Below are 23,538 nucleotides of genomic sequence, written 5' to 3' on the forward strand. Positions count from 1 at the left end.
AGGAAGTGCCTACAATTCTGGTCCTTCCTGAACCACAGCCTGGATTCGATGGCAGACACGTTTCTGTTTCCATGGAAGGACTGCCTGTTTTACGCTGTAGTGAGGCGATGACTCACCAGTGCAGCTCCTCCTGCTGGTTGTCTCGGGAATTAGCTCTTCCAGCCTGGAGCGCCCTCTGCAGGCTGGTGTCTTGCCTGCCACTGGCCCCCCATATCCCTCCTGGACCCCAGTGCCCCTTTACCTTGGGGTGCTGCCCCCTGGCAGTGCTCCCACACTCTGGGTCTCCCCTCCCCAGGGAACCCCCAACCCTCTATCCCCTCCTTGCCTCAGTGGCTACTGCCGTCACCCTCTAGCCCCTGCTCTCTGGGGCAGACTGCAGTTGCTAAACCACTCATCAGCAAGGGGGTTGGACCAGCTGCCTCTGTTATTCCCAGCCTACGCTTCTGTAGGCCCAGTACCTTTCCTGGCCTTTAGCAAGGCCTGCAGCCAGGGGTTTCTCCAGGCTGGAGCTCCCCAGCTTCTCTGGCCTTTCCCCAGCCCTGCTCCACTCCAGGTACCCTTATCTCCCAGGCAGCCAGTCCTTCCTCTCTCAAAAGAGAGCGAGAGAGAGACTTCCTGAGTTCCTGGCTCACAGCCCTTTTATAGGGCCAGCTGTGACCTGATTGGGGCATAGCCCCATCTGTGGCTGTTTCCCCAATCAGCCTAGGCTTTTCTCTCAACCCTGGCCCTCTGCAAGGGCTGGTTTTTAACCCCTTCTGAGCCGGAGTGGGCTAACCACCCCACTAAATACGCGTTCCCTCCATACCGCTGATTCACAAGTCATCCTCAAAATCCAGGGCAACAGAACCCCAGTGATCCTGGTGGCACCAGCCTGGCCATGTCAGCATTGGTACACCATGCTATGGAGCTATCACTCTACCTCTGGTTCTGGACCTCACTCAACATCACGGAAAGCTTCAGCACCCCAATCTCGAGTCTCTCCACCTCGCGGCCTGGAAGCTGCATGGTTGAACCCGCTAGAGCTCACTTGCTCAGTCCCCACTAGGGAGGTTCTTCTGGGTAGCAGAAAACTTTCAGCCAGAGCTACTTACCTGGCCAAGTGGAAAAGATTCGCGATTTGGTGCTCGCAGAGCCATATCCCTCCGACACAATTGTTGGTGCCCTTTAACTTGGACTATCTCCTAAAGTCCAAACAGTGCTTGTCTCACTCTTGATAAAGGTTCACCGGGCTGCCATCTCAGCTTTTCCACTAGAGAGCGTGGCCACTCCATCTTCAATAACCAAATGGTGTGGCGGTTCCTCAAGGGGTTGGACATATATCTTCCTATTCGGCGGCCCACTCCCACTTGAGAGCTTAACTTGATACTCTTGAGGCTGATGGGGCACCCGTTTGAGCCCCTAGTGACATGCTTACTTCTCTACCTCTCCTATACGGTGGCCTTTTTGGTTTGCAATAGCATCAGCCAGAAGGGTGTCTGAGCTCAAGGCTCTCACATCCAAGCCTTCATATACACCATATTTTACAAAGATAAAGTGCAACTGCGATCTCACCTGACCTTCCTCCCGAAGGTGGTCTTGAATTTCCACACCAACCAAGGCAAATTGCTTCCAATCTTTTTCCCGAAACCCCATGCAAATAGCTGTGAGCAGAGTCTCCGCTCCCTGGATGTGCGGTGTGCACTGGCATTTTATATTGAACTAAGCTGTTCCACAAGTCAAACCAGCTGTTTGTTGCGGTGGCAGATAGGATGAAAGGCCTCCCAGTGTCCATGCAAAGGATATCATTTTGGATCATGTCCTGTATCTGGGTTTGTTACGATCTCGCAAAGGTCCCCGCCCCTGCTCTGACTGTGCACTCTACTAGAGCTCAGGCACCTTCGGCGGGCTTCCTGGCCCAGGTACCGATCCAGGAGACATGTAGAGCAGCTACATGGTCCTCTGTCCACACCTTCACTTTTCATTATGCGATCACCCAGCATGCCAGGGACAATACAGTGTTCGGCAGGGCAGTGCTTCAGTCAGCGATTCCATGAACTCTGACCCCACCTCCTACATAAGGCTTGGGAGTCACCTAATTTGAATCAATGAGCAAGCACTCGAAGAAGAAGAAACAGTTACTTGAAGGGTTCATGTAGAGTTCATGCACCTGGAAACATTCAGGGCACACTGACTGTTGTGTAGGAGCAGTGCGCACACAGCTCCGTCCAAGGGCATGGACCATGGAAAGTCGCCCAGAGGACATGAACCGTGGAAAGCTTCCTTAAACTCGGCTCAAAGCCTAAAAACAAAAATTGTAATAAATAAAAACTAATAAATAAAATTAATCAAAATCATATTTCCTTTGTTAATGCCTTTTACAATCAAATATATAATACACAAAAAAATTTTAAAAAAGCTAACAAAAAGCAATCCCGTCAACAAACCAGCCTGCTTGCTTGCTTAAAGCCATGTCCTGTCTTACATTTAAACCGCAACAGTTACTCACCTTCTCGTAACTGTTGTTCTTTGAGATGCGTTGCTCACATCCATTTCAAACCCACCCTCCTTCTCCTCTGTCGGAGTATCCGGCAAGAAGGAACCGGAGAGGCGGTGGGGCCCTATATGCGGCACCATGAAGGCGCAACTCCAGGGGGCTCCAGAGCCGACCCGACAGATGCTGCTAAGGGAAAAACCTTCCAGCGAACTGTGCATGTGGTGTGTACACACCTAATTGGAATGGAGGTGAGCAACACATCTCGAAGAACAGTTACGAGAAGGTGAGTAACCGTTTCTTCTCTACGTCCAAAAGAGTCTCATCTTCTTCCTCAAAGGGAGGTTCTGAGCAGCACCAAGACTCACTGGTTACACAGAGTGGCGCTGAGCCATCCACCCCGTCTCCCTGATACTGAGACGAGAGTTTACGGCACCATAACACCAGAACCATCCATGTGGTGGCCATTGAGTCTGATGCAGAGGGACATTGTCAGAACGTCCATACTGGGTGCAAACCAATAGACCATCTGGCCCAACATCCTGTTTTCTGACAGTGGCAGGTGCCAGATGCCCTGGTCTATTCAGTCCCTCTGAAGCAATTATTGAGTGATCCATCCCTTGTCATGCAGGACCAGCTTGTCATGCAGTCCCATCCCTTGTCATGCAGTCAGAGGTGTAGGGACACCCAGACCATGGAATTGCATCACTGACCATCTTGGCTAACAGCCATTGATGGCTGTATCGTACATGAACTTACTTAGCTCTTTTTTAAACCCAGGTACAATTTTGACCTTCACAGCATCCCCTGGCAACAAGTTCCACAGGTTGCCTGTGCATTGTGTAAAGTATTTCCTTATGTTTCTTTTAAACATGCTGCTTATTAATTTCATTGGGTGACCCCTGGTTCTTGTGTTGCATGCACTTTCTTCACACTAGTCATGATTTTATAGACCTCTCTCATATCCCCCGTAGTCGCCTCTTCCAAACTGAGCAGCCTCAGTCTTTTTACTGTCCTCCTAAGGAAGCTGTTCCATCCCCCTCAGCATTTTTGTTGCCCTTCTCTGTACTTCTTCCAATTCCAATACCATTGTTGAGATAGGGCAACCAGAACTACAAACAGTATTCAAGGTGTGGGTGTACCATGATTTTTATACTGTAGCTGCACACTGACTGAATGTTTTCAGACATTTAATTAGCTGTTACCACTTGGAGTCATTGTGGATAGTTCTCTGAAAACATCTGCTCAGTGTGCAGCAGCAGTCAAAAACCCAAAAAGAGTGTTAGAAACCACTAGGAAAGGGATAAATAATAAGACAGAAAATATAATGTAAATGTATGGCAGATGCACACTTTGAATACTGCATGCAATTCTGGTTACACCACTCCAAAAAAGATATATCAGATTTGGAAAAAGAACAAAAAAGGACAACCAAAATGCTGAGGGGTATGGAACAGCTTCCATATGAGGAGAGATTAGAAAGACTGGGACTGTTCTGCTTAGAAAAGAGATGACTGGGGCAGGGGTGGCAGGTTTGTAGAAATTTTGGTGGTGCCCAGAACCCACCCCCCCAAACTCTGCCCCACTGCCTAAGGCTCTGGGAGAGAGTTTGGGTTGGGGGAGGAGGTCTGGGATGCAGGCCCTGGGCTGGGGAAGGGGATTGAGGTGCAGGATGCGAGAGAGGTTGGACTCTGGGAGGCAGTTTGGAGGGGTGCAGAGAGCTGGGGTCAGGCTCTGGAGAGAGTTTGGGGGCCAGAGGGAGGGGGTGCAGGCTCTGGGAAGGAGTTTGGGGGCAGGAGAGGATGTGTGGGAAGGGGGTGGGGGTGCAGGCTCTGGGAAGGAGTTTGGGGGCAGGAGAGGATGTGCGGGAAGGGGGTGGGGGTGCAGGCTCTGGGATGGAGTTTGGGTGCTGTGCGCAGGCTCCGGGCTGGGACAGGGGCTGGGGTGCAGGAGGGGATGAGGGGTGCAGGCGCTGGGAAGGAGTTTGGGGGCCAGAGGGAGGGGGTGCAGGCTCTGGGAGGGAATTTGGGTGCCGAACAGGGGGTGCAGCGCTTACCTGGGGCTCCTAGGCAGGGCAGGCTGGGAGTCTCCATGTGCTGCTACCCCCAGGCACTGCCCCTGCAGCTTCCCATTGGCTGCAGGGGCACTTGGGCTGGGACACAGACCCACCTAGCCCAGGTGCTGTAGGGAGGAAGTCGCTCAGTTCCGCTGCCAGTGGTGACTGAGGGGCCCGGGCTGTTTTAAATGGCCCAGGGGACGCGCGGGGCCCAGGGGCGGAAAGCGGGGCCAAGGGGGAGACCCAGCCCCAACATTGCTGGAGCTGGGCCAGGAATATTCCTGGTGCCCAGGCACCATGGGCCCATAGGACTCGCCGCCTATGACTAAGGGGGAATATGAGAGAGATCTATAAAATCATGACTGGTGTGGAGAAAGTGAATAAGAAAGAGTTATTTACACCTTCACATAACAGAAGAACCAGGGGTAACTTACTGAAATTAATAGGCAGCAGATTTAAAACAATCAAAAGGAAGTATTTCTTTCCACAGCACAGTCCATCTGTGAACACATTGCAGGAGATTATGTGAAGGCCAAAAGCGTAACTGGGTTCAAAAAAATTAGATAGCTATTGATGAACCAATCCTCTATGAAGTTATTAGCAAAGATCATGTAGGACACAACCCTAACCCTCAGACTGCTAGAAGCTGGGACTTAACAGGAGATGGATCACTCGATAATTGCCTTGTTTTGTTCATTCCCTCTGAATCATCTGGCACCAGAAATGGTCAGAAGATCTAATACTGGGCTAGATGGATCATTGGACTGACCCAGTCTGGCCATTCGTAGGTCTTTAGATATGAGGAAAGCATTGGCTTTTACTTGGACAGAACCCAGCTTGTTAGACAGTCTTCTAGGCTTTTTGTTTGTTATGCGGATGAAATGAAGGGTCAAGCAGTCTCAGTTCAAACAATCTCCAGATGGGTCATTTCATTTATTACTACTGCGTATTCTGTAGCTAGCTCTCCTCCTGCTCCGATGCTCTCCGCCCACTCAGTGAAGGTGCAAGCGAGATCTGTAGCATTTCTGAACAATGTTCCCATTCAGGACATTTGTAGGGTGGATACTTGGTCTCCTGTACATACCTTTACTCATCACTATGCCATCACGACTGTTTCCAGGTCAGATGCGAACTTTGGAAAGTGCTGAAGTCACTATTGAAATAGACTGAACCCACCATCTACAACACTGCTTATGAGTCATCTGAGTGGAATACACATCTGCATCCACTCAGTGAAGACAGACCAGTTATTTACCTGTGTCAGGGTTCCCCCACACATACTCTGAACTTTGGGGTACAGATGTGGGGACCCACATGAAAGACCCCCAAGCTTATATTTTACCACCTTAGGTTAAAACTTCTCTAAGGCACTAATTCCTTAGACTGGTATTGCTGCCACCACCAAGTGATTTACACAAAATATTCAGGGAAGGGTCACTTGGAATCCCTGTCCCCCAAAATACCCCCCCCAAGCCCCTTCACCCCCTTTCCTGGGGAGGTTTGAGAATAATATACCAGCCAGTTGCTTTAGTAATGTGAGCACAGACCAGACCCTTTGTCTTCAGGACACTGAAATCAATAAGGTTCTTAAAAGAAGAACTTTATTATAAAGAAAAAAAGTAAAAGAATCACACCTGCAAGATCAGGATGGAAGGTAACTTTACAGGATAATAAAAAGATTTAAAACAGAGGGTTCCCCTCTGTGCTCAGCTTCACAGTTACAAAAACAGGACTGAAACTACCTCTGTAGCATAGGAAAATTCACAAGCCAAAACAAAAGATAACCTAACGCATTTCCTTGCCCTACTCACAGTTTCTGTAGTTTTATATGGATTATTCCAGGTATATGTTTCAAGAGATATTGTACCTGCTCGGCTTCTCCCTCCATCTGGAGAGGGAACAACCCACAGAACAACAAAACAAATCCTTCCCCCCGCCCAGATTTGAAAGTATCTTGTTTCTTCATTGGTCCTTCTGGTCAGGTGCCAACTAGGTTATTTGAACTGCTTAATCCTTTACAGGTAAGGCAATCCAATACAGCTGCCAAGCATACATAAAGGTTGCTACCCTTTCCCCTATATTCATGACAACCTGTTTTTTGAGATGGGGATGTAGATGTGTATTCCACAACCCACCCTCTGTTCCCTCTGCATAGGAGTCTTAGGCCGCTCTTCCAGTGCAAAGGAATAGGGGGGTTAGGGTATCACCACCCTAATGTCACCTAGAGAGTGGACATGAAGAGTTGTAGGGTGCACGCACCACCCTGAGGGATGCTGCTGCCAAAGATTTCTGTCTCTGGCACAATGTGCATCCACACACCTGTGTGGAATACACATCTGCACCCATATCTCGAAGAACAGCAGTTACAAACAGGTAAGTAACCATTCAATCATAGTCCTCTTTGTACAATTTTTTCACATATTTGAAGAAATATGTCACCCGTCAGTCCTCTCTCTCCTCTTCTCTAGATTAATCATACCCATTTCTTTCAGCCTTTCCTCATAAGTAAAATGCCTTGCAGTGATTAGGTTCAGGGGTACTGTCATGGGGAGCAGCCCTCAGCACCCAACTGGCACCCCCTCCTGGCAATGAACTCCAGGCTGACGCCCGTGGTCTGCACACCAACACTCTGTCTCTGCTCCCGCCTATAGCTCCTCTCTCAGTTCCCAGGATTGCTGCATCCTCTTCTCGACTCAGCCCAATATCTGGGTCGTTTTCCCCTTCTGGGTGAGATATCTCTATTGAACAGTCCAGCCACTTCCCCAGTGGCAAGTGGAGGGGGATCCGCTTCCACCCACTACTCTGGGTCCCAGCCCAGGGACCCTGTAGCTAGCAGCCTCCAGCTGCACCTCAAATTCCTTTCACTGCTGCTATGTCTCCCTGGGCCCCTTCCCCATGGCCACAGAACCTTCTTTGCCCTCACCTAAGGGAACTCAGCTGCTCAGTCCCAGGAGCCAGCCACTGTCCTGTCCAAGGGGCTTACCATTCTCAGCCCTTCAGGGACACAGTCCTTAATCCCCAGGCTCCCAGCAGCCACTGACCCTGCTCTGCCCTGCAGCTCCCTTTTATATAGACCAGCTGGGCCTGATTGGCTGTTTCTCACAGCCCCTCTCCTACTGGCTGCTATCTACGCAGCCTCCCTCGTGCTCTGTTAACCCCTTGCATGTCAGCGTGGTGCGGACATCCCATGACAGGCGCGTTGGCTCCTTGCACCTCATTTCATGTTTGCTGCTATCTCTGTGATCTTTACTATTCTGGACAGAAAGGAAAGGTTTAGGTCAGGCTCTGATATGAACACCTTCCCTTTGTACCCAGGGGTCAGGGACTGTCTCTAGTGATATTAAACCCCCCTCCTAGGGACTGGTTCTCCTGCTAAGCCAATACCCCCAGTCCCACTCTCAAGGAGTTCTTTGACCTGGTGCCAAGCTGCCGCTGACACCTGCTTGGATTTTCTTCCACAGGTTTTCATTGTGGGGCTCATTGCTGACAGGAAGTTCCAACACTTCAATGCTGTTCTGGAGGCCTATATCCAGCAGCACTTCAGCGCCACACTGGCCTACAAGTAAGTATCAGGTCGTGAACCTGCCTCCACACACATAGGGCCCTCATTCCTGTCTCCTCCCATCCACTCCCGGCCATGGAGCCAGCAGATCAGAAACCCGAGGTGCAGTGGGATGCCATGGAGCTGTAGGTGTCAGGAGAACCTGGAGGGAGAACTCTGCAGTGCAGGAAGCTCCCCTTTCTCTTCACTATTGTGACCGCCAGGGGTCTGGAATTTGAAAACCTGGGTGTGACTCTGCATGGGCCCTGAACTCTCCAGTATATCTGGAGTTCTCCTCAGACCAGGCTCTGTGGTAGGAAGGGTTAGATTTAAGAGGCATATTAACCTTCAGGCCCCGCTTCCCACATCTCTGTCTTCACCGTGCAGGAAGCTGATCTCAGTGCTGACGCAGTATGTGGACTCAGCCAGCCGAGGGGAGCCCTGTGATTCGCTCTTACGCACCTTCAAAGCCTTGGAGTATATCTTCAAATTCATTGTCCGCTCCAGACACCTCTTTGCCCAGTAAGTGTCACTGATTATTTGCACTCACTTTCCAGTGCTTCTCCAGCAGCCAGGCCACAGTACAAGCTCAGCAGGTCTGGGCCAGCTCAGTACTTGGACGTGAGACCTACAGGGAAAACTCAAGGTGTTGTAGGAAGTGGTGCTGGAGTAATGATGGCAGGGAGCAGTGTGCTGGAGGGGTGCTTTCTCTACTGCTGAGTTAATACTGACACCAGTGACCTAGCTCTGGGTGCTCTGCTGGGTGCTCTGCGCTCTTGTGGTGCCACCTTTTGGATGTAAAGCAGAGATAATTTTCATTCATGCTCACTAAAATTCTCTGGCTCTTTTTGTAGGTGTCACAGTGTTAACTATGGTATTCTAGTCAAATTCTAACCCATGTAATTACATTTTGCTTTCCTGAAGTCCCCTTTTATTTTCAGTTGGATACAGTATTTTTTGACCTCCTGCCCTAAACTGTTGTGTTGCTGTGTCATGGTTAAACAGTTGAAATTCAGTGTTGTGTGAGTAATCACCCTATACAGAGTCTGCAAAGGATGGTGTCTGATAGCAGTTTAATCATTGTTAGAGTGGAGACTAATGTTCAGTTACTTATTAAGCTGATTAATTCAATTTCCTCCTATTAATTTGTTGTTTGAAAGTATCCGATGCAATGTGGGAAATTTGTTTAATTCTTCATTGTGCAATAATTCATGGATCTGGTACAAGGGGTACTTCAGCCTTCTTGCAGCTTGGGGGAAGAACCAGACCTGTCTGCCACTAGCATCAGGAAAATGTTCTATCCCCAGAAATTCTGCCAGGTTTGCTCTACTCCCCAGTGACAGGTGGGCAGCTTTCCTCATGCGGAAAATTTCTGAGGGAAATTATTTCACATTTCAAACTAACAGTTTGGCTCAAGAATTTGTCTGTCTAATTTGCGGCTGTGTTCTAGAGTTGCTTGGGGACATTTTCCCCTCAGCTTTCTTTCCCCTTCTAAGTTGTTGTGGCAGCCAGTGTCTCTTCAGGCAGAGAGGTAGGCCAAGAATGCCAAAGGCAAAAGGGAAAGTCTGTGTCTCCGACTTCTCCCCCTTCATTGAATGTCTGGACAGGGAGCTTGGCCTTCTCTGTGTGGACAATGCAGTGTCCCCTTAACAGTCCCGTCCAGGTAGGGTTACCTCGTAAGAACGGCCATACTAGGTCAGACCAAAGGTCCACAGTATCCTGTCTTCCGACAGTGGCCAATGCCAGGTGCCCCAGAGGGAATGAACAGAACAGGGAATCATCAAGTGATCCATCCCCTGTCGCCCATTCCCAGCTTCTGGCAAACAGAGACTAGGGGTACCATCCCTGCCCATCCTGGCTAATAGCCATTGTTGGACCTATTCTCCATGAATTTATCTAGTTCTTTTTTGAATCCTGTTATAGTCTTGGCCTTCACAACATCCTCTGGCAAAGAGTTCCACAGGTTGACTGTGTGTTGTGTGAAGGAATACTTCATTTTGTTTGTTTTAAACCTGCTGCCTATTAACCTTATGCCGAAATCCCTAACGTGGGCACTAGCAGCCACCATCCTGCTCTGCTCAGCTGCCCTCTTCCCTTCCCTCTGTCCCTCCCCTCAGACCATAGATGGAGAACACTGGATGCAGCATTGACAATGCCAGAGTATGGTAAGTGGCCTTAGGCCCAGTCCCCTCTCCCTGCTGCCATCCTATAACAGGCCTCTCAGAAGTTCCCAGGGAAATGCAGACCTATTTGTCCCATGTGGACTCTGTACGATAGAGAGGGTTAGAGCTTCTGGGGAGACCATTCTCAAACCTCAGTCCTTTCCTTGAGAGACCCTGAAGGTGTCCCTGAACAGGAGGGGAGCCAATAAGTTTGCCCTCAAAGAAGTCAGGGAGAACCCTAATCATCTGAAATATTTCTGGAGCAATCCCTGACCCCAGTTTCACTTTTCCTCTGAAGTAGGCTCATGGGCCAGTTACTCAAAGGAGAAATAAATACATCCACCAGCACCTGCTTCTCCTGCTCACCCTTGTGGCACGCAGCATGGCAGCATGATGGTTCTTGGGGTAGCCAAGGCTGTGGGTCACCCCCCTTCCTCCAGCTTGAAGAAGTCTTGCTGGTGCTCAGCTGGGTGTCAGCTCCCTAACGCCATCAGCCAGTTAGCTATTCAAGCTCTCTCCTCTGGGGTAGGCCAGCCCTGACTTTGCCTTGCAGATTAACAATAGGTGCACCCAGTCCCCGAGTCCCTTTGAAGTCTTCCCCTGTGATATCCAGCCCCTGATACTGGCTACTCACAGAATTACCAGGTCCACTGCTCCCAAAGGAACAGAACACACCAGTTTGTATGATTCAACTCAAGGTCAGTACTTTACTTAACATAACAGCACTGAGATAGATTTATAGTGAAAACACAAATAAGTTTATTATCAAAGATTCATGTCTAGTTGGCAGCCGGTATCAAGTGGAGTGCCCCAAGGGTCAGTCCTGGGGCCGGTTTTGTTCAATATCTTCATAAATGATCTGGAGGATGGTGTGGATTGCACTCTCAGCAAATTTGCGGATGATACTAAACTGGGAGGAGTGGTAGATACGCTGGAGGGGAGGGATAGGATACAGAAGGACCTAGACAAATTGGAGGATTGGGCCAAAAGAAATCTGATGAGGTTCAATAAGGATAAGTGCAGGGTCCTGCACTTAGAACGGAAGAACCCAATGCACAGCTACAGACTAGGGACCGAATGGCTAGGCAGCAGTTCTGCGGAAAAGGACCTAGGGGTGACAGTGGACGAGAAGCTGGATATGAGTCAGCAGTGTGCCCTTGTTGCCAAGAAGGCCAATGGCATTTTGGGATGTATAAGTAGGGGCATAGCGAGCAGATCGAGGGACGTGATTGTTCCCCTCTATTTGACATTGGTGAGGCCTCATCTGGAGTACTGTGTCCAGTTTTGGGCCCCACACTACAAGAAGGATGTGGATAAATTGGAGAGAGTCCAGCGAAGGGCAACAAAAATGATTAGGGGTCTGGAACACATGACTTATGAGGAGAGGCTGAGGGAGCTGGGATTGTTTAGCCTGCAGAAGAGAAGAATGAGGGGGGATTTGATAGCTGCTTTCAACTACCTGAAAGGGGGTTCCAAAGAGGATGGCTCTAGACTGTTCTCAATGGTAGCAGATGACAGAACGAGGAGTAATGGTCTCAAGTTGCAGTGGGGGAGGTTTAGATTGGATATTAGGAAAAACTTTTTCACTAAGAGGGTGGTGAAACACTGGAATGCGTTACCTAGGGAGGTGGTAGAATCTCCTTCCTTAGAGGTTTTTAAGGTCAGGCTTGACAAAGCCCTGGCTGGGATGATTTAACTGGGAACTGGTCCTGCTTCGAGCAGGGGGTTGGACTAGATGACTTTCTGGGGTCCCTTCCAACCCTGATATTCTATGATTCTATGATTTAAGATTCAAATAATAGCGAGTAAGAATATTGGAAACAAATGGTTACATATAAAACAAAATCATAATATGCTTTCAGAAGAGTAAACTTCACTAACAGGTTAACCTCCTGTCTAAAGAAGTTGATTTCACCCAAAGTCCTCTGCAGCATTTTCAGTCAAACTTGAGATCCTATTTTCATGAATGCAAATGCACGGTCCATTTATGTACTAGGTACAGGATGAAGGGGTGTCTTCTTTGCCTGTTAAATATACCCCTGTTGTTCATTGTCTTGACTCATAGACAGGATAGCCTCCCATGGTTTTTTGTTTTCCTGTGTGCTCCTTTCCTGTTGATTTCACATCTCTTTGTATGTAAATGGACATCTGTTGTGTTAGCTTACAATGCTTAATTTACATCCTGACAGAGAGAAAGGAATAAACATCTCTTGTCTGAGAGAAACCTAAGTTTGTTTATGATTGCTGATAACTAATACATTGATATAGATTTTAAAACATATTTTCAGTATATATACGTAACTCCTTACATAGTAGCTTTACATACATTTCACAATGATATTAATGGCTAGCATGACACTGGCTTTCATTAGGGACCTCACATGGCATGCTTTGTGAGACTTGTGAGATTTCTGTAACTCCTCTGCTCCCCCTGACGCACGCACACACACATCTTCCTTGTCAGGGGAGGAGGCACAGAGTTAGAGGATCAAAATAATAATGTATATTAGAACAAGCAGAAGGTAGACTCTTTGAGACACAGTGCTGTGAAACTGTGCTCAGATGGTGTGGGCTTCTCAAGGTAAGTGTATCCTCCTCATACTCCTTGGGAAGATATAAGAGAGGACTGGGAAATTCTAGCCACTCCTAAAAACCTGTGAAGATACCTGCCTGTCATCCCCAGCTGCTTCAGCAGATTGTCATACCCTAATAACCAGTCTGTTGTGCCCAGCTGGTGCTGCAGGTTGCAATGCTTCCTCACCTCCTCCTCTTGTCAGCAGTTGACTATGGAATGACAAGATGGAGAGCAGCCCAGATGTGGAAGAACAAGCAGGTGCTAAGGGCCCCCTTGGACCACCATTTACTTAATTCTAGCCCCCCAGCCTCCATTTTATAAGACCAAAAGGTTCTTTAGTGTGCACCAATTCAGATTCAACCTGGTGTCACTACTAAATGTGTCTATATTCCCTGGTTGGAGATTCAGTGTTTCCAACTGAGAGAGATGTTCATCTGAAAGAGTGGGCTTCTCACTCTACAGGCCCTTTACAGGCAGCCAAGTCTGGGCAGGGTCACCTTAACCCCCCTCCCCTGGGCATGAAAGCTCTCAGGCAGCATCAGAACTGGGGGGGGCGGTAATTATGAGGTGTCATCTTACACCCTAAGGGCCTCCTTGTGTTTTGGTCAAGCAGTGCTAAAAAGGGTGGGCTGCACTACAGTTGGTACCCCTCCCAACCTAAACATCTCACAGCTTATGCACCGTCTCTCTGAAAAGATAGTGGAATCTATATTTGTTTCACACTGGTGTATGGAGCTTTGCTCACTGAGAGCAGATACCCAGGCAAATCAGTTCTCAGTTTGTTCTCAGTGCTACAGTGAGAAACTTTTCTGAAAACTGAGACTGATCAGTCAGAATCTTCAGAAAAGTCAAGGTAGAATCCTGGTCCCTGACAGATACAACAGAAAAGAATAAAGGTCAAATGGAAAGTTGAAATGGTCCCTGAAGTAGAAGAGGAGAGAATACCACTTTGCAAGGCGTAACTAGAGCAAGTCCAGGGTGCTGAGACAAAGTCAGAACAGTTATCTCAGAACAATCTACATGGCTCCTACCCATGCAGAGTTAGACCTCCAGACTGGTGTCAGGAACACTTGGCTACATAGACCTTTGGACAAAATAAGGTTACTGGTCATTGTCCAGAAGGAGTACTTTATGGAGCTGTGCAAGAACCACAGGCTCTGTTTTGCCCATCCCCAATCTTGAATACCCCAAGGAAACACCAAGACAGGTAGGAAACCATTCATCCTCCACTTCATTTTGGAACTATATAATCCCTGCATTCTCCATCAAGAACAGTTCTATCTCCATCCTAGCTTTGAGAATTAAGGAGCAAGGAAGGAGGGCTCTGCCTGAAACATCTGAACAAGTTCCTAAAGGAGGTTCATTTTCACATTCCCATTTTACCATCCCACAACATTCCTTGCTTTGTATATAGATAGCATTTGGAGCATTACCATTTGATCTGGCAAATGCTCCCACGGTCCCTTCCATGATCACCATGGTATTATAGGTTTCAGAGTAGCAGCTGTGTTAGTCTGTATTCGCAAAAAGAAAAGGAGGACTTGTGGCACCTTAGCGACTAACAAATTTATTTGAGCATAAGCTTTCGTGAGCTACAGCTCACTTCATCGGATGCATTCTTTAGTCAGGACTCCATAGTTAAGGATGAGTTACATTTTGCTCTTATAGCAGGAAGTCAATGTCTTTGTTATACATGAAAAATACAGTGTATACCCAAACTTACAGCATATACTCTTTCAGTTTTAAGAGAGTTTACAAATAAAGCCATTAATTAGATTGAGTCAAAATTAATTAAACCGTGATTCTTTAAGAAATGTAGCATCTGTTAGTCTTTCTGGTGTGTCAATGATCTTAACAACAGAATAACACAGACTCTTTACTTTCCATATAGCTATAATTAATTGAAATCTTATGTACAGGCTATAATTTGAAGAAATTAGGTTGTAATTAAGTTACAGTCTTTCATAATTTATCTAATTGATAATTAAATCATCTTAACTTTAGTACCCAGAAAGATAATGGAACAAATATTCAAACAATCAATATGTAAGCATCTAGAAGATAATAACGTGCTAAGTAACAATCAACATGGATTTGTCAAGAACAAATCATGTCAAACCAGTCTAATGTCCTTCTTTGACAGGGTAACAAGCCTTGTGAATGAGGGAAGCAGTAGACGGGATACATCTTGACTTTATGTGAGATAGTATCAAAAGCCTTATGAACCTTCTCATAAGCAAATTAGAGAAATATAACCTAGACGAACCTACTATAAGGTGGGTGTACAACTGGTTGGACAGCCGTATTCAGAGGATAAGTCCTCTGAAAACATCTGCTCAATATGCAGCAGCAGTCACAAATAGCTAACAATGGTAGGAACCATTAGAAAAGGGGTAGATGGTAAGACAGAAAATATTATAATGCCAATATATAAATCCATGGTATGCCCACACCTTGAGCACTGCATGCAGTTCTGGTTGCCCCATCTCAAAAAAGATACATTAGAACTGGAAAAAGTACAGAGAGGGGCAACAAAAATGCTGAGGGGTCTGGAACAGCTTCTGTAGGGGGAGAGATGAAAAAGACTGGAACTGTTCAGCTTAGAAAAGAGACGACTGGGGGTGTGGGGGGTATGATAAAGGTCTATAAAATCACAAACCCTGTGGAGAAAGTGATTAGGGACGTATTATTTATCCCTTCACATAACACACAAACCAGGAGTCACCTAGTGAAATTAATAGGCAGCAGGTTTAAAACAAATATAATGAAGTATTTTTTCACACAATGCACAGTCAGTCTGTGGAACTGTACCAGAGGGTGTTGTAAAGGCTAAAAGTGTAACTGGTTTCAAAAAATAATTAAATAAGTTAATGGAGGACAGGTACATCAATGGCTATTAGCCAAGAGGGTCTGAGATGCAAACCCATGCACGGGATGTCCCTAAACCTCTGACTGCCAGAAGCTGGGACTGGATGATAAATTGCCGTGTTCTGTTCACTCTCTCTGAAGCATCTGGCACCAGCCACTGTCAGAAGACAGGATACTAAGAACATAAGAATGGCCCTACTGGGTCAGACCAAAGGTCCATCTAGCCCAGTATCCTGTCTTCCGACAGTGGCCAGTGCCAGGTACCCCAGAGAGAATGAACAGAACAGGGCATCACCAAGTGATCCATCCCCTGTCACCCATTCCCAGCTTCTGGCAGACAGAGGCTATGGACGCCATTCCTGCCCATCCTGGCTAATAGCTATTGATGGACCTATCCTCCATGAACTTATCTAGTTCTTTTTTGACCCCTGTTATAACCTTGGCCTTTACAACATCCTCTGGCAAGGAGTTCCACAGGTTGACTGTGGGTTCTGTGAAGAAATACTTCCTTTTGTGTGTTTTAAACATTCTGCCTATTAATTTCATTTGGTGACCCCTAGTTCTTGTGTTATGAGAAGTAGTAAACAACACTTCCTTATCTACTTTCTCTACACGAGTCATGATTTTATAGACCTCAATCATATCTCCCCTTAGCCGTCTCTTTTCCAAGCTGAAAAGTCCCATTCTTATTAATTTCTCCTCATATAGAAGCCATTCCATACCCCTAATAATTTTTGTTGCCCTTTTCTGAACCTTTTCCAATTCCAATATATCTTTTTTGAGACGGGGCGACCACATCTGCACACAGTATTCAAGATGTGGGCGTATTATGGATCTATATAGAGGCAACATTATATTTTCTGTCCTATTATCTATTCCTTTTTTAATTATTCCCAACATTCTGTTTGCTTTTTTGACTGCCACTTCACATTGAGTGAATGTTTTCAGAGAACTATCCACAATGACTCCAAGATCTCTTTCAAGCATTCTTACACACAGCCCCCTAGCCTGAAGCAAATACTCTCCAGCAACCACACACCACACAACAAAAATACTAACCCAGGAAACTATCCTTGCAACAAAGCCCGATGTCAACTCTGTCAACATATTTATTCAAGTGACACCATCATAGGACCTAATCACATCAACCACGCCCATCAGGGGCTTGTTTACCTACACATCTACCAATGTGATATATGCCATCCTGTGCCAGCAATGCCCCTCTGCCATGTACATTGGCCAAACCAGACAGTCTCTACTCAAAAGAATAAGTGGACACAAATCTGACATCGGGAATCATAACATTCAAAAACACTTCAACCTCTCTGACCACTCAGTAAAAGACTTAAGGGTGGCAATTTTGCAACAGAAAAGCTTCAAAAACAGACTCCAACGAGAAACTGCTGAGCTTGAATTAATATGCAAACTAGATACCATTAACTTGGCTTTGAATGGAGACTGGGAGGGGCTGGGTCATTACACATATTGAATCTATTTCCCTATGTTAAGTATCCTCACATCTTCTTGTCAACTGTCTAAATGGGCCATCTTGATTATCACTACAAAAGTTTTTTTCTCCTGCTGATAACAGCTCCTTTTAATTCATTAGCCTCTTACAGTTTGTACGGCAACTTCCACCTTCTCTGTATATATATATATATATATATATATATAATCTATCTTCTTACTATATGTTCCATTCTATGCGTCCGATGAAGTGAGCTGTAGCCCATCAAAGCTTATGCTCAAATAAATTTGTTAGTCTCTAAGGTGCCACAAGTACTCCTTTTCTTTTTGCGGATACAGACTAACACGGCTGCTACTCTGAAACCAGTTTTGAGAGATCCTTTTATAGCTCTTTGCAGTCTGCCTCGGTCTTAACTATCTTTAGTAATTTTGTATCATCTGCAAATTTTGCCACCTCACTGTTTACCCCTTTTTCCAGATCATTGATAAATATGTTGAATAGGACTGGTTCCAGAACAGACCCCTCGGGGACACCACTATTTACCTCTCTCCATTCTGAAAACTGACCCTTTATACCTACCCTTTGTTTCCTATCTTTTAACCAGTTACCAATCCATGATAGGACCTTCCTTCTTATCCCATGGCAGCTAACTTTGCGTAAGAGCCTTTGGTGAGGGACCTTGTCAAGGGTTAGATGGACCATTGGTCTGTCCAGTATGGCCATTCCTGTGTTCTTATGAAGTCTGAATAGGCCATGTAGGAAGAATTATTGCCTCCTTGGATATATCCTTTCTTATGTCATCAACTAAAAAGGTCACCTCAGTGAACAAGGGAGGAAGAGGGGCCTGATATTTATTCTGTTTGTTTTGCCTCAGACTCTACGAAGGGAAAGAAAAAGCAGAATTCCAGGCATCTTTGCAGCAATTCTTCCTGTCTGTCAATCTGCTGATGAAATCCACCCTGGAGGGTACAACCCTGCTGTCCCAGGTGAGGAGGCCAGGGGAGACCTGGCCCTTTTTGTCCCTACAGCTGAAACCCCAGCACGGTTCTGGAGAGGGCAGGTATATGGGAGTGTGTTTGTGTGTGTGCATTCATGTGTGTGCCTCATTCTCTGAAGCATCTGTTGCTGCCCTCTGTCAGACACCATACAGAACTAGACTGGCCACTGAGCAGATCCAGTCTAGCAATTCCTGTGCGTTTCTGCAGGGTGCTAGAATTTGCCACACTGTTACACATGGTTAGATGGAGTGAGGGGACCTGCATCGAGCAGAATTGGTGCCATTAAGTATTACTGCATCAGAATCCTTCCCTGTCGGCACAGTGCCATGTCTAGTAGAGAGGGAGTTACACAGCGCCTCCATTGGCTACCCCTTCTCTGTCACACTAAACGAAAGCTTCTGGTCTTAAATTTCAAGACCCTTCCTAGCCTATCCCCACCGTACCTGTTATCTCTCATGTACTATTGAGGTGTTGACTCCCACTTTGGATTGGCCAGTGGTGCCAGCCTCCATCATCCAGCTGTTACGTTTTCAAACAAGCCCTTTTGTGCTCTCTCTTGTGCTTCCCCTCATGATTGGGAGAAGCTCTCCATAAACAGCTTCAAAGCTACCTTATTATCCTTCTTGAAATCCTTCCTTAACATTCTTCTTTGCCGTGATACCTACAAAAAACTTGACAATGGTTTGGCTGCTGGTGTGCTGAGACTACAGCCTATCATGCTGACCAACTTTATCTCATTGTTTCCTTGTACAATGAGACAAGTGATGGGATCTAAATTAGCTGTTACAAGTCAGGAAAGAGATCTTGGAGTCATTGTGGATAGTTCTCTGAAAACATCAGAGGTAAAAGTAAGCTGGTACGCCCCAGAACGGCGTACTGGTAAGAGCCGGTGCGCTGTACTGGGACCGGCTTTCCCAGACGGCAATTTAAAGCCCTGGGGCAGCGGTGGCGGGGCTGCGGTGGGAATTTAAAGGGCCCTGGAGCTCCAGCCACCGCTACCACCCCGGCCCTTTAAATCTCCACCTGAGCCCTGCTGCCAAAGCCCTGGGGTAGCGGCAGCGGGGCTCTGGCAGGGATTTAAAGGGCTGGGGCGGTAGCGGCTGCCGGAGCCCCAAGCCCTTTAAATCCCTCCCTGAGCCCTCCTGCCAAAGCCCTAGGGTAGCAACGGCGGGGGCTCCGGAGTGGATTTAAAGGGCCGGGGCAATAGCAGCTGCTGGAGCCCCAAGCCCTTTAAATCTCCGCTTGAGCCCTGCTGCCCGAGCCCTGGGGTAGCGGCGGCAGGGCTCTGGCGGGGATTTAAAGGGTCCCGGAGCTCCAGCTACCGCCCCGGCCCTTTAAATCCCCGATGGAGCCTGGCCGCCACTAGCCCAGGGCTCGGGCACCAGGGCTCAGGGGGGATTTAAAGGGCTCGGGGCTCCAGCAGCTGCTACCACAGTGGAGCCCCAGGCCCTTTAAAGCTCTGCCAGAGCCCAGAGCCCCAGGGTAGCAGTGGCAGCCAGGAGCCCCCAGGGCTCCTCAGTGATTTAAAGGGCCTGGGGCTCTGCTGCGGTAGCGGCAGCTGGAGCCCTGGGCTCTTTAAATTGCCCCCGAGCCCCGGGGTTCCCAGCCGCCTCTGCAGCTGGTAGCTCGGGGGTGATTTAAAGGGCCCGGGGCTCCCAGCCGCCACTACCGTAGCTGGAGCCCTGGCCCTTTAAATCAAGATTTAAAGGGCCTGGGGATTTAAGGCCCTGCCTCTTCCTGTTAAAGCCACGCCTCTTCCGGTCAAGGCTACGCCCCCTGCGCAGGACTCCGGCGTACCAGTAAGTCCTCTAACTTACTTTCACACCTGGAAAACATCCACTCAGTGTGCAGCGGCAGTCAAAAAAGCAAACAGAACGTTGGGAATCATTAGGAAAGGGATAGATAATAAGACACAAAATATCATATTGCCTCTATATAAATCCATGGTACACCCAAAACCTTGAATACTGCATGCAGATGTGGTCACCCCATCTCAAAAAAAGATATATTGGAATTGGAAAAGGTTCAGAAAAGGGCAACAAAAATTATTAGGGGTATGGAACGGCTTCTATATGAGGAGAGATTAATAAGACTGGGTATTAGCCAGGAAGGACAGGGATGGTGTCCCTAGCCTCTGTTTGCCAGAAGCTGGGAATGGGCGACAGGGGATGGATCACTTGATGATTACCTGTTCTGTTCATTCCCTCTGAAGCACCCGGCATTGGCCACTGTCAGAAGACAGGATAATGGGCTGGATGGATCATTGGTCTGATACAGTATGGCTGTTCTTATGTACTCCCTCGTCTGTCAGTCTGCGGCCCTCTTTGACAGGGTTACTGGCCTAGTGGATGGGGGGAAGTATTAGATGTGATATATCCTGATTTTAGTAAGGCTTCTGACACAGTCCCATGTACCATTCTCATAAGTAAACTAGAGAAATGCGGTCTAGATGAAATTACCATAAAATGGGTGCAAAACTGGTTGAAACACTATACTAAAAGAGAAGTTATCAATGGTTTCTATCAAACTGGGAGGACGTATGTCATGGGGTCATGCAGGGGTCAGTCCTGGGTCTGGTACTATTCAATATTTTCATTAATGACTTGGATAAAGGAGTGGAGAGTATGCTTCTAAAATTTGTAGATGACACCAAGATGGGAGGGGTTGCAAACACTTTGGAGGACAGGATTTTAATTAAAAATGACTATGACAAATTGGAGAATTGGTCTAAATTCAACAAGATGAAATTCAGTAAAGATAAGTGCAAAGTACTACAAGTAGAAAGGAAAAATCAATTGCACCACTACAAAATGGGAAGTGACTGGAAATAACTGGCTAGGTGGTCATACTGCTGAAAAGGATCTAGGGGTTATAACGGATCATGAATATGAGTCAGCAATGTGATGCAGGTATGAAAAAGGCTAGTATCATTCAGGGTATATTTACAGGAGTGTTGTGTGTAGGACACAGGAAGTAATTGTCCCTCTATACTGGGCACTGGTGAGGCCTCAGCTGCAGTACTGTGTCCAGCTCTGGGTGCCACACTCTAGGAAAGATGTGGACAAATTGAAGAGAGTCCAGAGGAAAGCAACAGCAGCAGTTCTGCAGAAAAGGACCTGGGGATTACAGTGGACGAAAAGCTGGATATGAGTCAACAGTGTGCCCTTGTTGCCAAGAAGTCTCAAGGGAAGTGATTATTCCCCTCTATTCGGCACTAGTGAGGCCACATCTGGAGTACTGCGTTCAGTTTTGTGTCCGGCACTACAGAAAGGATGTGGACAAATTGGAGCAAGTCCAGTGAAGGGCAACGAAAAGGATTAGGGGGCTGGGGCACATGACTTAGAAGGAGAGGCTGAGGGAACTGGGGTTATTTAGTCTGCAGAAGAGAAGAATGAGGCGGGATTTGATAGCAGCCTTCAACTCCCTGGAAGGGGGTTCCAAAGACGATGAATCTAGACTCTTCTCAGTGGTAGCAGATGACAGAACGAGGAGTAATGGTCTCAAGTTGCAGTGGGGGAGGTTTAGGTTGGATATTAGGAAACACTATTTCACTAGGAGGGGGGTGAAGCACTGGAATGGGTTCCCTAGGGAGGTGGTGGAATCTCCTTCCTTAGAGGTTGTTAAGGCCTGGCTTGACAAAGCCCTGGCTGGGATGATTTAGTTGGGGTTGGTCCTGCTTTGAGCAGGGGTAGGACTAGAACCTCCTGAGGTGTCTTCCAACCCTGATCTTCTGTGATTCTATGATTCTAACACAAATGATAAAAGGTTTAGAAAACCTGACCTGTGAGAAAAGGTTAAAAAAACTGGGCATATTTAGTCTGGAGAAAAGACGACTGAGGGGCACTTGATCACAGTCTGTTAAGGGCGTTATAGAGAGGACAGGGATCAGTTTTTCTCCTTGTTCACCGAAGGCAGGGCAAGAAGCAATGGGCTTACTCTGCAGCAAGGGAGATTTAGGTTAGATGTAAGGAAAAGCTTTCTAACTATAAGGATAGTTAAGTTCTGCAATGGGCGTTCAAGGTAGGTTGTGGAATCCCCATCACTGGAGTTTTTAAAAAACAGGTTGGACAAACCTCTGTCAGGGATTGTCTGAGTTTACTTGGCCCTGCCACAGCACTGTGGGCTGGACATGATGACTTTGAGGTCCCTTCCAGCCCTGCTTGTCTGTGGTCTGTTATCTCTTGTCTTATACTTAGATATGTAAGGTCTTTGGGGCAGGGGCCACATTTTTGGTCTGTGTTTGCACAGGGCCTGGCCCAGTGGGACTCTGGGCCATGACTGGGGCTTTGGGGCGCTACAGTAATACCAATAATAAGTAATGATAGTGACAATAAAGCAAGGGCAGCTAAAGTGCAGGCCAGAAACTGCAGATCCCCGTCTGCAGTGCTGTGTCCCACTCCAAGTGGAGGAGCCTCCCTGCAGAGAATGCAGGTCCCAGCATGCTCCATCCCTGTCCAAGCAGGGAGCACCCCCGCAGGGATTATAGCTCCCAACCTGTATTGCTGAATGCTGATCCGTTATTTTTAACCGTAGTGAGTGTCAGCATTCTCCAACTCCCCATGAAATTAACATCATAGGGCAGAACATTATCTGACGAAGGGAGCTGAAAAGAAAAAATGAAACCGACTCATTTACACTTTGTGAAGATTAATTAGAGAGAAGAAAACAGAATCCATTTCTTGTCTGAGTCAGCTCTGGCTTTGATATTATGCAGGAAGTGTTGAGACAGGGCAGTACTCCCCACCCTGCATTCTCTCCAAAAAAAGAGAGAAAGAGACAAAGTGTGGCAAGGGACCTTCTTGGCAGTCAGCCCAGAGCAGTTTACTCCCAGTGGGAGGAAAACGGGTACAGCTCTCTCTACTGCATATCCAAGGGTAAAACTCAACTCTTCCTTCCATAGACACAATGAATTGAAGACAGAATCCTAGATCTGCCAAAGTCTGGTTTAGGCCAGGACTTGGGATGGAGACAGTTTTAGTGGTGGATAATCTCCTGCACCCAGTGGACAGAGAGCAGACATAAATTCTTATCTCATTAGATCTCTTGTGGGGGACATTTGCGGGGCATGCAGGGTCTCTTCCCCCACCCCCACCCCCGATTTGCTGCTTGGCTTGTACTCAGTAACACTGCTGAAGCCATCTGCCCTCACTCTGCCCCCCCACTATTGGTATGCACAGGTCGCCCCTTGGCAGCATTTGAGATTGTTAACCCGGGCTTTGTCAAACCTGACCTTAAAAACCTCAAAGGAAGGAGATTCCACCACATTCCTAGATAACGCGTTCCAGTGCTTTACCACCCTCCTAGTGAAAAAGACAGCCATGTTAGTCTGTCTTTGCAAAAAGAAAAGGAGTACTTGTGGCACTTTAGAGACTAACCAATTTATTTGAGCATGAGCTTTCG

At 47.3% G+C, this 23,538-nt stretch overlaps 1 protein-coding gene across 1 annotated transcript in view; it reads left to right on the forward strand.

The window, feature by feature from the left end:
* Positions 1 to 23,538, forward strand: part of LOC311519314 (dedicator of cytokinesis protein 2-like) — a 338,844-nt gene that overhangs the window by 146,460 nt on the left and 168,846 nt on the right. The window contains exons 21-23 of the mRNA XM_084625731.1: positions 7,988 to 8,088; positions 8,455 to 8,589; positions 18,015 to 18,126. Coding sequence (XP_084481857.1) covers positions 7,988 to 8,088; positions 8,455 to 8,589; positions 18,015 to 18,126 — 348 coding nt within the window. The remainder of the gene's footprint in view (positions 1 to 7,987; positions 8,089 to 8,454; positions 8,590 to 18,014; positions 18,127 to 23,538) is intronic.

This window comes from Lepidochelys olivacea, assembly GCF_965140295.1.
Source record: "Lepidochelys olivacea isolate rLepOli2 genome assembly, chromosome: 4".
Classification (NCBI taxonomy): Eukaryota; Metazoa; Chordata; order Testudines; family Cheloniidae; genus Lepidochelys; species Lepidochelys olivacea.